The sequence below is a fragment of the Candoia aspera genome, chromosome 2 (genome assembly GCF_035149785.1).
Source record: "Candoia aspera isolate rCanAsp1 chromosome 2, rCanAsp1.hap2, whole genome shotgun sequence".
Lineage (NCBI taxonomy): Eukaryota > Metazoa > Chordata > Lepidosauria > Squamata > Boidae > Candoia > Candoia aspera.
In genome coordinates, this window is record NC_086154.1 from 233,333,851 (window position 1) to 233,347,525 (window position 13,675).

The window sequence follows — 13,675 nt, forward strand, 5'->3', positions numbered from 1 at the left end:
GCGCACAGAAAAAGAATATTATCTTAAATAGCATTAATGAGCATGTTAGAGAAATATAGGTTGTTGATCTTACAAACTTAGCCCACCCAAGCAGAAAGAATTACACTTAGACAAAGTAGGTTCAAAAGTAACTAAAAAGAAGTCTTACTGATTTATTTGGTCCAGTTATATCCATCTCAGAAGAAGAGTTGATTATTCTGATTCTTCTTTCTGTTCCCTAAACTTAATTTACCCTCAGCCCTTATTGCTGCTGAAGGCTGCGTGGAGAAAGGGGGAAACTCCTTCTCTAGGCTCACCACATGGCCCAGATGGAAGGAGCAGCAAGCATACTGCTTCTCCAATGGAGGAAGAGGAAGTGAGGAATGTGGGAGGGGGAACAAACAGCTTCCTCCAGAAGCACATGGAGAATTTGCATCCTAAAACGAACTCATCCACATGCTAATGAGGCCTGCTGATTTGCTGATACCTCCAACAAATTGGACCAAGTTGGATATATAAGGAGCAACATAGAAGTAAGTTGAATACAGTAGGAATAATTTACTTGAGAGTTGTGATAAAATAAAAAAGAGGATCAAGAATGAATGCAATGAGTTAATGTAGTATGAACACAAAACTGAGTCTGAAAGAATTAAGTTGAGGTGGTTTGGTCCTACAGAATAAGGATCAAATTGCCAAACATATGAAGAAAGAGTGAATAGGTTGAGAGAAATGGGAAACCTGAGAAAGCAGTGGTTAAATGGAATTTATGAGATCTTCAGAAGGCGGGGTGAGACGTTTAGAAAACAGAAGGCAGTTTATGAATCATTATACTGTATGGACACGGTAGAAGCAAGGGTGATTTCGTACATAGAAAGTACAAACAGTGTTGATGTAAACTAAAAATTAGATTTACTTTTCTTTTCTTGCATCTCATGCCTTTAATTTTTTGTGATCATTGCTTCTTAAACACTTTCTGCGCTTTGTATAATATTGTGCTCTCTCTCTTGATACTTACCCCAAGAGGGACTAGTATGATGGGTATGTATGTATGTATGTATGTTCGTAAATAACCCTCAGATAAAGCCTGAAAGGCTTTATTTTACTGACACAAGGCCAATTTCTACTCAGAAATGGGAATACACATTAATACTATTTATTTCACTCAGCTTTCTTGGGTAATACACCTCTTTTGGCCCCATTGCAACTTCCAAAATTCCCAGCCCACTGATGGCCATGATCTTTACCAGGTTACAGAAGGTGCTAAAAAAAGTGATGGAACAAAAACTGTACCCATTTTTTTTAGTATACATAGGACCTTAATATTCTTAATTCCTATGCTTCCTCTTTCCTTTATAAAAAGATCCTGAACCTCTATTTTAAAGAAACATACAAACATAATGGGAAAATTAATTTTTATATAAAAATGATCATTTGTGATTGGGGGTGGAAAGGAAATAATGAAAATGGATATGAAAGTGTATGTTCTTCAGAGAAAAAGGGAAAACTGGAGTAGAGCCTATTAACGTTTGTTCAGGTTTACCAGTCTTTTTTTCAAGCTTTAACCTTGAAAGAAAAAAAAGTGATTAAGGAAATGTGCATCGCATCTTGTCATCAATACATGCTCTGCCATGCACTGCCCAACAAAAGTCTGTGGGAATTGTGCACCATTTTATTTGCAGTACTTATTGCTCACTTGCAATAGCAGTGGTGCCACCAGCAAGAAGAGAGAACTGCATTTAACCAGCATCGCTAACTTCAGTATCTCTCTTTCTTAGAGTTTTGGGGAAGGAGAAATTCATGTTACAAAAAGCCGTATCTGCGTCTCTCATTGCTGAACAGTGTTAAGTCCAGAGAGTTTTTCATATATATTAAAATGATTAAATAAGCCTTATTGAAATAATTAAATAAATTATATTTGCCCAGCGTACATACATAATTATATAGAAAGGCTGATTTAAGCACCATACAACATACATCTCACTATTGGGTATCCAATTTAGTAGCATTTTCATTCATTTTGCATAGATTTCATCCGTAATTGTAACAAAATACAAGGTAATGTAGGCTCAGTCCCTGTAAGCAAGGCAGTAAGCAAAACTATAGATAAAACCTGATCAAATGTTTTACATGAGGTAAACCAGTGGTTTTGAAAGTGCAGATAGTCCTGGGGCTGGAGGTAGGAATCAAAGTATAATAAGGGACAAGAATCTTCTCTACATCAGCCAAAACTTGAGGGAGGATTGAACGCCACCCGTAAGAACACTATCTCAAAGGGTTAAACATTTCCTAGCATTTCTGGGATCTTATCCTTGCCTCCTGCTCACTGTGGCACAAAGTTAACTCACTATCCATTTTTAGAGCACATGGCCTTATAACACAGCCTTTGTCTCATCTCCAGTTCACTATGGAAGCAACCTAAATCTGTCTTTAGCTATCTCTTTTCAAGTAGTGTTTTCCATCTTCTCCCAACACAATTCTTGGCATATTAATGATCTACAAAACTTAATTCACAATCTTGGTCTTGGTATGGTCCGCAGGTGGCACCTGCCAAGCTTCTGTTGCAGCGGTTCCCAACCTTTTTGGCACCAGGGACTGGTTTCGTGGAAGACAATTTTTCCACAGACTGGGAGGGGGGATGGTTTCTGGATGATTCAAGCGCTTCCTCTTTTTCCCATTTTATTCTTTTTTCTTCACGCCATTTAGAGATAGCAGCCAATGGGGTTGCTTTCTCTGACAGGAGGGGGAGCTCAGGCAGTAATGCAAGCGATGAGGAGCAGCTGTAAGTACTCAGGCTGTCAATTTGCTCGCTCGCCCACCGCTCACCTCCTGCTGTGCAGCCCGGTTCCTAACAGGCCACGGGCTGGTACCGGTCCACGGCCCGGGTGTTGGGGACCCCTGTACTATTGGATAAGTGAGGCTGCTGCAGGCATAACCCCTCTTCTTCAGTCCCTGGGTGCTGCCCTTCATGGCCATTTTGGCTTGGACTGCGGGAGAACCTGAACATCTGGTTTACAAAGAAGCATCTGTTCTTCTAGTGCAGTGTTTCTCAACCTTGGCAACTTTAAGACATGTGGACTTGAACTCCAACAATTCCCCAGCCAGCATGCATGTTCAGATCCATGTTCAGATTATCAGTGCAGGGCATCTCTACATAAGGGACCTGTTACTCTGACAACTTGAAAGGTGGCTCAAGCCTCTGTCCCAGGCAGCCACCTATGCTCACCCCAAATGCCGTGCCACACTTTAAAAGAACAGAGTGCAATTTCTCTTGCTGACTGGTGATAGGGGTGTAAAGGGAAACCAGTGGAATTTACCAATTGCTGCCCTAAAATTGTGCCACAGTAAAACTGTAGATTGCTTGCAAGCCTTGTCACTGAAAGAAATTTGAGCTTGATTGCCAGGCAGGACAAATTATGCTGGCGTAGTTTTCTGCTGACTCAAGGACTGGAGGAATGCACATTAACACGGCCATGAGAAAGAGCCCTGGATCTAGTTATTCTGCACTACCATTTCATTCTAACCTGTTCTAGGAAGGGTTGCTGCTTTGTCTGAATGTTTCCCTGCACATGGCTTTAAAAGATCAGAGCAATCCTATTTTTCCTTCTTTTCTTCCTTCTTCTAGTTCTGGATTAGCATTCAAGCTGCACAATCTATGCTGGTTAAAGGGAGAACACAGGAAGTAAATGGGAGGAGGTGCCAAACTTAAGAATTGGGAACCACTGATTTAAACAAACATAAATGAGCTCATTCTCGCTAATCTTTTATTACTGAATGTTGTACAGGCAGTCCTCATTTAGCCACCACAATTGGGATGGACAGCTCAGCCGCTAAGTGAAGCAGCCGCTAAGTGAAACCGCGACTGGGCTTATGATCTTACTTCAGCTTTCCTTTGCTTTACAGACCTGTGAAGGTCATAAATGCAAGCTTTGGTCATAAAATTACTTTTTCATTACCATTGTAACTAACAGTCACTAAATGAGGCAGTCACTAAACAAGGACTGCCTGTAATGTCTGTTCCAAGGATCTTAAACAGAGACAATTGCTCAGTGCTCAGCTAGGGAATGCCTTATTTCAGTTGCAGATGTAGAAATGTAACTGCATTTTGCCTAGACCAGAGAGTCTCTTACAGGAATGTGTCTGACAAGCAAAAAGGCTCCATCCAGCAATTCCTTACTTTAAAAATACCACATGATCCACTCATAACTATTCTATACTGTTGAGAAGACATCTGTAAATATTCTGGGTATAAAAGATTTTTCAGAAGAGAAGCCAACCCATTCCTTTTGCTTTTCTGCAATCTTTTCTGCCAAACATTTTATTAAAATAGGATCCACTTTTGAGTCAAATTTGTTGGCAAACCAGTGCCCGTAGTTGAGGAGCCATCTTAGTTCTGCAGCTCCATAGATGCACACACTGCGAAGATGGATACCCGTACAGGGAGGATAGAGGTAGTTCTCAAGGTAGTTCCATTTTACTAAACGAGTTTTGCTCTGGAGATCTGTGATATCATGAGCTTCTCTTGAAATCTGTCCAGGTACCCCAGGTGCACGAACAAGAGTTGCCCAGAAATGTTCATCAGGTGAATAAGTATCCTTTGACCATTCCAAAAAATCTTGAACATAGGAATTGCCAAGAATATGCTGTACAAAAGCTCGACATAAAACAAAATAGGCACTGCCTACAAAAACTTCAATATTGTGTGGAGGTGGATCCTTTGAAATACTAGTTTTCACAGGCATCTTCATATATTCATAAGGCATTTTCTGAAGTTCATGGTGATAGGTAAATCTTTCCCTTTTACTATTGCTTGGTCTGATGGTCTCCAACATATTACCTCCATTTAGTCTCTTAAGTTCATATACCAACTCAAAGTTTGACCTCAGGGGAAAGTCTTGGCCACACAAATTAATTACATACTTCCATGGAACTGGAGATTTCAGTAAATCAGATAAGCAATTCAAGTCTGCCTGCAGCCTTGAAATATAGGCATACTGTACCACTTCCAATTTGGACGCAATGAAAATATTAGAGAAACATTTGGCCAGATTCTCCAAAGCGTGTTTGAAAGTGTTAGAAGACTTTTGATCATAATGAATACAGTAGACATTCTGACTGCTATATATTGTATGGATGAGCCGCTCAACCATTATGGCATCTTTGTGAACAACCAGAGAGTAGGCTAAGGGGAATTCTTCCTCTTTTGGAGAAACGGCCTTTAGGTGATATTCTCTAATTGTTCGGTATACCTGACAGTTACTGGTCATTGCTACAACATCTTCATCTTCTAAATCAATAATCTTTTTTCTCCTGATCTCTAAAGTCTTCCCAATCTCCATGGGATCTTGATCATAGATGGAGGAACAATTAATTTCATACTGGGCGTATTTTTTTAAGTGGCTGTACTTGTTTTTCACAAACGGTGATGTACTTAAAAATGGTTCTGCAAAGTAAATATCTCTGTGAAAAAATAAAATCCAATCAACTTCGAGAAGTTTAAGCAGCAAGAGCAGCACAACTGTTAAAAACAGTATCAAGACATGCCATCGTGTTGAATATTTATAGGAGCACTTAGGTTTCTTCATTCTGTGAAAAGAGTTAAAAGCAAATTAAAGACCATTCTATATGTTTACAAATGATACAAAAGCTGGCAAGATAGCTGTTCACTGATAACAAAAATGATGTGTTTCTACGTCTCCTTGTATCTCTTTCATATGGTTGCCAGCAAGATACTGTAAGATGCATTAACACTGTGTAAAGGTTTGTTTTCTTGATTCAAAATCTTCTGCAGCCTTAACTCAGGAGTGGGTCATTGATGGCCTCCTTGGCCAACTCCTTTCACTTGCTTTCTTGCCATACTTTCTAGCTATTGGTCATAACTGCCCCTTCTCCATCCCATTAAGCAGAACGAGAAGGGACCTCTCTTATTCCCTACAAAAGTGAAACACATTGCAGCATGCCTGCACCACAGGATACAAAGTATCATAAAATCAATTTTGGAGGTAACCCCCTCCCCAAATTTTAGAGGAAATAATGTCAGGTGGACAAGCAAGGACTATGCTATTCATCTTGTGATGAATAGTAGGATCTTGTTGATTGGCTCTAGGATGTCTTAAGTGTTAAAAATAACATCCCCAGCTTTTCATTCTGTCCTGTCCAGCAACGGTGATGGAAGCTCCTGAAACAGATCAACAACCCTGATGTTATTGTGAGACAAGGAAGCAAGAAAATAACATAGTGTGAGTTGCACTTTGTAATGAACTACAATTTCCATTACTCCCAGCTACTGGCCATGATACTAGAGATAGTAGGTTGTAGTCTAAAATGTCTGAAAGGCATTAGGTTGGGCAAGGGTGATTAAATTACCTTCCCCGTTATCTCTGATCCGCCAGTGACAATAAACATTTCTTTTTGTCTATTGTTTTTAAAAAAACACAAAACATAGTATGAAATACATACAGTGATTGAATGTCAGTTAAATGTATCACTTTGGGATACATTTAGGTAGTAATGTAAAGGATTTTGAAAATGCATTGGAAACTATGAATGAAATTTTGATAAAAATGGCCCTTTCCTGACAAAGAAGAAATATACACGGTAGTGTTAATTCTTATTGTAGCCACTCAACACAAAAGAAGACTGCAACTGCTATTTGTTGGAAGTTTTTCTTAATTCTATGACTTTACATAAGCTGTACCAGGTCAGGTAACAGCATCTAGCTGATGCTGGCTGATCTCAAACCCCCAAAGGACACTCAGACCTGGTTAGTTCTGCAGTGGGACACTATCAGGTGATACCAGGGCTGTGGGCTAGCTTGTTAAGTTGGAAAAAAAGTGTGGGATAAGGCAATCACAACTTGAGGAAGTTATTACCTTTATATCAGTTGTAGTTTTGAATGATTTCAATATTATACTTTATCTAGTGTTACCTAGTATCTTATTTTATTTTAATGAGATGTATTGTTTCTTTGTGCTAACAGACATTTTATGAAAAAGACTTTGGAAGAATAAAATGGCCTAACACATAGATGCTTGTAGGAACAGGAAGCTGAATAATGGCTGAGTATTAATTAATCTAAAATTGTGCTAATGCATTCCCTTCATTTTCTGAAGACCCACTGCTATATATATGGGCTATTACATTTGTATGAAAGAATATTATTCACTTGTAGCTCCAAAAAAGCTTTATATATAGCCACAGAGCCCCTTCAACAATTGTAATTTTTAGATTTCAGAAAAGGAAACTTCTTAAAGGCATGAGAAATAACAATATTAAATACGGTTAACATAATTTTCCCAAGTTTCTCATATCTGGCATATCACTTAACAGACAAGTATAGATTTCAACCTGAAAAATGTTATATACCGCTATTGAAAAGATAGATTTGTGACAACCTTGTCCCAATTATTTATTTATCTATCTATCTATCTAATTTGTCCCCACCCATCTCCTCCCATCAGAGGAGCATTTAAAGTTGCATTTAGAAGCAACTTTATAAGAAAAAAATACCACGTGCACATAGCCAGAAGTCTCCAATGTTCCACCTCTAATCTATCAAGTGCCTGGGCAAAAGTCAGCAGTAAGGAAACACCAAAAAATTAATCAGTTCCTCTCTAATTTGTTGAAACAGACAGTTGTAAAACATTGTCAGCAGAAGATACACATACAGTATATGGAAACTAGCAGTATAATGGCTTGTTCAGCAATGTTCAGAAAGTATTGTGCAGTCTTTCTTCACAATCTGTAACAAGCTGAGCACTTTGACCTCAGATATACTGATGGGTGAATAAAGAGTAAACCAAGTTAATTTCTGCCTGGCTCTGGAATAAATGTTGAATACAGTCATATGTCTGCAGCAAAAACAATGCAAAATGGGGCCACCTCCTTCTTTAAAGCACAAAAAGTCTGGATTTAACTGTGAGACATGATATTTTAACCCTGGAAGTACTGTATGTAGAGACATCAGGACAGAATTCAAGGACAATGTGACATACAGTAGCTGGACAGGAAACCTGTGGCCCTCCAGATGTTGCTGAATTACACTTCCCCTCATGCCTTGCCACTGGGCATGCTAGCTAGATCTGCTCTACTCTCATTTTGATGCTGTTAAACATATGGACAATGAGGCAAATTTTCTCTTACACATATTCATTTGATTTTCAGGGAAGATACTATCATTTAGAAAATTAGCTTTACTTACAGTAGAAACAACGATTTGCTATTTACATTTTACCAAAATATATTGTAAAACAGAGAGCAATTAAGTGTAGAGATTATGCATTACAGTGGTGAGGGATTACCAGTTTTACTGGCCTCCCTCATTGCCTATTGTTGCATTCTGCATGCTACATACAAAATTTAGCTGCATTACAGGGAATAAGATATATACCTGATAGTAAAAAAAGTGACAAAGAATATATCTGGGTGGCCTGGAAAATTTACTAAAAAGGGAGTAATGTATTACATATATCTGTATGACATTTGTAGTATAGCAAGACATGCCCAAATGTTTTACCAACCCGATCCACAAGGACAGATCTGTTCCTCATATGGGGTCCTAATACATCTGCCTTCCAACATAGCAGATGTTAATTGAGCCATTTTTTTTAAAATAGCCAGTTTTCTTAGATGCCTGCAACATACTATCATGGTAAATATGTTCATGGACCCTCAAAAGATTAGGATCCCTGCAATAGTTCAATTCTGTCAACTTATTTAAAAACAAGACACCAGAGAGTATTTCTTTGGTAAATGTCTGTATTTAATGGGTATTAAATGAAACTCTTCCCTTTTCTGCCACACTTTTCCTTCAAGAATAATTTCTTCATTCTTACGGGCTTATCAGTAAGGAAGTACGAAGGCTTTTTCCTTTTCCCCTTTCCTCTGTCTTTTAGAAAGCTTTCTCAAATGGCAGAATGAGGATCATTATAGCAACCAGTGAGTCATGCTACCAACTGCTATCGTGATCACTCACATTACATAAATGCAAATGCCTCTGGTAAATTTTGCCTTGTTTTGTCACAGTTCTAATTCTGCTATCAACAATGACCTCAACCTTCACACAGTGTAAGAAAGCTTAAAATAATACAGGTTTTTCTTCATAGAAGTAACTTCTAGAAATGAAAAACAACCCATGTGATATTTGTCTATGATGCATACACTATTGTCATATGTGATCAATCACATATCAGTTCTTTGCAATTTCATACACCGAAGTAATTATTTGAAAGAGGGAAATGCAAATATAAGATGGGTATTGCTTCAAGTTCCCTTAGAAGTAGTTTTAATGGAAGATGTTTTATCAGTATCAGATTTTACATTAATAAGCTAATAATTTTTTTGCTGTATGAACTGAAATTTGGAACTATTAATCCTTGCCCTGCCCCATAACTTCCTATTTAATGTACTGATTAAACTTTCAACTGCAGATCCATCAGACTAGAGGTATAATGTAATGAATGATGTGAACCATTTTCTTGGGTTGTGGCATCCCGTATGTGAAATACCTTCCCCCTCCCCCTCCCCCCAACACTCACCAAATGTTAAGTTTGATAGTGTCTGGCCCATGCACAGAGGCTTTTCAGTGGTTGCCCCACTCTACTTTCTATCACTTCTTGTAGCATTTAAGCAGACTGTAAAGATTCTTTTACTTAATTCAAGTGGCTCCTACTTGGTATGTTTTACATATTACTATCATACAATCCTATACATGTCTATTCAAAAGTAAATCCCAATTCTGTACTTATTACTCCATTAAAGATAGCCCTTGTTCTTAGGAAACATGCATAGTTTTAAGCTGTAAACTTGCTTTAAAAAAAAATCCATCTGTTCTTTTATATTCTCATATAAGTATGAAATGTGCTGCATGATGTAAGGTGTAAATGCATCTTTACATTATTTTTTTCTGGACAAGAGGTGCTAAATAACATTAAAGTATTTTAATCACAGTATCACTTCAGCTGAATCATAAGCAAGTTTAATATCTGATTCGGTACTAGGAATATTTTTTTTAAAAAATTCTAAACTTTGAAAACACTGATCAAAATAAAGGAACTACAGTGTTGATGTATTCCACATCTTCTACATGCTGGTAATTCTCTCATGGCCACATTTTATTGCCTATGAATCGCTTACTTTTTAGGATCTAAACCAAGTTTCTTTCAACCTGAAACCCTCCACATGTCTAACGGACCACAACTCTGCAAATAACCATCCTAGACAGACATCATGAGAATTGCAATCCAACATATATGAAGGGCAAGCTAGTAAATGCTAGACCAAATACTAACACTTAGAGCTGACTACATTAGCAAGAACATGCCGATTTTATTGAAGTTATTATATTTTTATTGTCTTCTTTTTATCTATTCTAGATTCATCTGTGCTTGTTAAATCATGCTATTTATTGACAACATCGGTCGGTCACGTTATTATGCTATGGTATGCATAAATCCAGAGATCTGATTCATAAAGTTTATATTCCATGCTTCCATGGAAGACTTCTACGATGTTAAAGACACTTTATGATGTTAAAGGCAGTTCACTACTGTCTAGAAATGCAACATTACTGTCATGAGTAATGATGGCGAGCAGGAGGGGGCTCCCATCCAGGGTGGAAAACGCATGCGTAGTACTGAGGAATTAAGCAGCCATTCAAAGAGACACAGATCAGGCCCGCCTTAGGCTTTGGGGTTTATATGTCTGGGTTTTTCCCACGCTTATTCAGTTTGTTAGGATTCTGTTTATGTAGCAGTAATAAACACTAGAGAACTACTCCTCGTCTCAGTGTGATACTCACTGTTAGGACAATTACTGGGACCTGGGAGGTAACAGCTAAGTTCTACTTTTGAGGGACATTATCTATTTCTAAAGTAACTATAATTATTAAGATATATTTTTGGTTTATTAAGCTATGAGTGCGTCAATGCTCTGTGAGCTGTAGCTCATGAAAACTTATCACTTTTAATCAAATGTGTTAGTTTGAAAAGATGCTGCCAGACTCTGGATTTTTGGCTACCATGGACCAACACAGTTCTCCACCTACAACTGCTAAAACTATGATTATGTTTCATATTTTTAACAGACTACTCCAATTCTGCTGCAACTACTCCTGGTTTCTTTTCTGACATGTACAAAACTTTGTGCATGTATTGTACTTGATTACCTAGTTTCACAACTGATAAGAATGTTCTGTAAATTTTGTGTTGGCCCAGTCCATCTGTGTAATGGTATGCAGGAATGACCTTGGGAAACAGGGAGAAGAGATGCAGCCAAGTAAATGGTCAGATAAAAGGCAATTTACCCCGCAGCAGGATGTGGGTGGGGCAAGCAGCTCAGAAGGGACCTTCCCTAGTTTCTTGAGCTGTAAAGGGGACAGGGGGAGAAATGTACTTTCAGACTTGCAAGATTCTGTTAATGTAACCTTACAATAAAGTAGAATTATCTCATCTGGCCATGCTTCCTACCTGGTCTACCTCCCAAGGCTGACAATCTGTGATATAGGATAAGCAGTATAAAATTACGAACTTCAGCTTTTTAATTGAAGGAAATTACTCTCTCTACATCAAGCTGTGTTAATTCGGGGAAAAAATGTCCAAAAGTTCTACCCCAAAGACAAAAATAGTGTGTTTTACTTCTTTATTAGGCAGTTGAGTATCCAAGCTATGAAGTGTAAATTTTTTAAATTATTTAATCTTATTTAAAAATTACAAAAAAAAATTGACAAAACACCTAAATACACTAAAATAACCCACAAAATTAATAAAACAATCTTTAAACTTAAAAAAAAAATAATAGAACCCCCCAAAAAAGGATAAGGATTTTTTTTTTAAATCCCGAACTAAGAAAGAAAGAAAAAGAAAAAAAAATCTACCTTATATAATACACTTCTCAGTAGTCACTGGTTTACTAATAAGTGCCATACACTACTATAACATGATTAATATAAAATATTACTATAAAATATTACAAGATCTCTGCCATAGTAGTACATTAACACACTAAAAAAAAGTAAAATTTGAAATGCAAAGTATGGTTCAGCAAGCTTCAGATTCAGTACACATTTTTAGACTTTCTTTTGGAGTTTATTTACCTTTTCTTTCCCCTTGTTTAATGTATTGTAGAAACTGTGCAGTCACCATCTGACCTAGTTGATCACATCAACATAGTTTTTTTTTTACATCTTTCTGTTACTTGTGCCAATATTATACTATTGTCAGGTATCTCTGATTAACAATGTTCTATCAAATATGCAGCCATATTTATATGAAGAAGGAGCAGCATTTCTCTCTGTGAAGGAAAAAGGAAAAAGAGGTTAAGATATTTGAAAACATTTATTCTTATAAACAATTCTATTCTTCTTTCCTCTCTAAACTCTTCTGTAGTAAGCAAGAAGCATTTTAAGTCTATCTCTGTCTGTCTGTCTGTCTGTCTATCTATTATCTATCTGTGTGTTTCTGTATGTATGTGATGTGAGAGGTAGCATAAACTTAAATTTGTTAATTTATATAGTATAACATAATACTTCATAGTCTTATATTAAGTAGCACATTGTAACATAAACCCCAGAATTAAAAAACAGGCATTTTAAGACAACTGTTTGAATAATTGGGATTTATTTAGAAAGCTACTGAGCATAATTCATTTCAACTTCCTTGTATTTATTGGATTTTATATTTTATATTTTTATATTTATGTATTTTACATTGTATAATGAACCTTTTATTCTTTAATCCACTTGTAAACTGCCCAGAGTTGTCATGATGCAAGATGGGTGGTGGAGAAATATGATAAATAAATAAATAAATTTATTTTTTATTTCACTCTTTATTGCATATACCCTATGGCCAGCAAATAAATCTTGTTTCAGTTAATGGAGAAAACATGCTTGGAGATAAAAATTATGACTATCAGAAAAAGTAATTAGTAATAAGTGGATGGTTCCTTGTTTCTGTCATGCTTCTGATATACACATGCATACATGCCAAGTATTTTCTACACTGTACTGCTACCATGACAATGGAGACCTATCTCTATGTATCCCTTTGCATATACTAAGTGTCCACCCATTAAAATGATCAGGAATACTATTTGTGCCTGCTCAGTCGCTAAAGATATAGTTGAATATTACAGCAAACTCTATGAGAAAAATATTTTTCTGTGGTATCTCTATACTGATTCATGTTATTCTGTGAATTCATATTTTAAACCAAAACATTTATCTCATCCTCAAACAATAACAAATTAACCTCAATAAATAATCTTGTTGTTAAATCATCACCATTGAGGGTACTTCCATAATAGTCTCTTCTATCCAATTAGTGAATTTGCACTGTTAGTCATAAGCAGAATTACAACTGACTTTCCACATTTGGGACAGCATAGCACATCAACCAATTCCTTTAATCAATTTTTAAATTTGGATAAACGTGTTTCAGCATATTTTTAAGTACAGCTGAATAATTACTTAATATTTTTAACACTGAAAAAACTTAATGCAATGTTAAAATGATGCTGACCAAAAAGAAAACCTATTTTCTTTCTGACTGCATTTAGAAGACACAATAGGCTCCACATACTGTACATACACACCCCTCAACAACAGGGCTAGAAAACAAGCCATGGGGATGTTCTTGCTTAGTAGTGCTCAGCAGTACCTTGAAGACCACACTTGAGAGAGAAGCAAGCCAGCACAAGTGGA

The 13,675-nt window shown here is 36.9% G+C and overlaps 1 protein-coding gene across 1 annotated transcript; it reads right to left on the reverse strand.

Moving 5' to 3' along the window:
• Positions 1–1,046: 1,046 nt before the first annotated feature.
• GCNT4 (glucosaminyl (N-acetyl) transferase 4) lies at positions 1,047–12,316 on the reverse strand. Its single transcript, XM_063295524.1, has 2 exons — positions 12,068–12,316; positions 1,047–5,562 (listed from the first exon to the last, which is right to left on the reverse strand). Exon 2 carries the CDS (start codon positions 5,559–5,561, stop codon positions 4,188–4,190), a length of 1,374 nt encoding a protein of 457 aa, XP_063151594.1. The 5' UTR covers position 5,562; positions 12,068–12,316; the 3' UTR covers positions 1,047–4,187.
• Between the last annotated feature and the right edge of the window lie 1,359 nt (positions 12,317–13,675).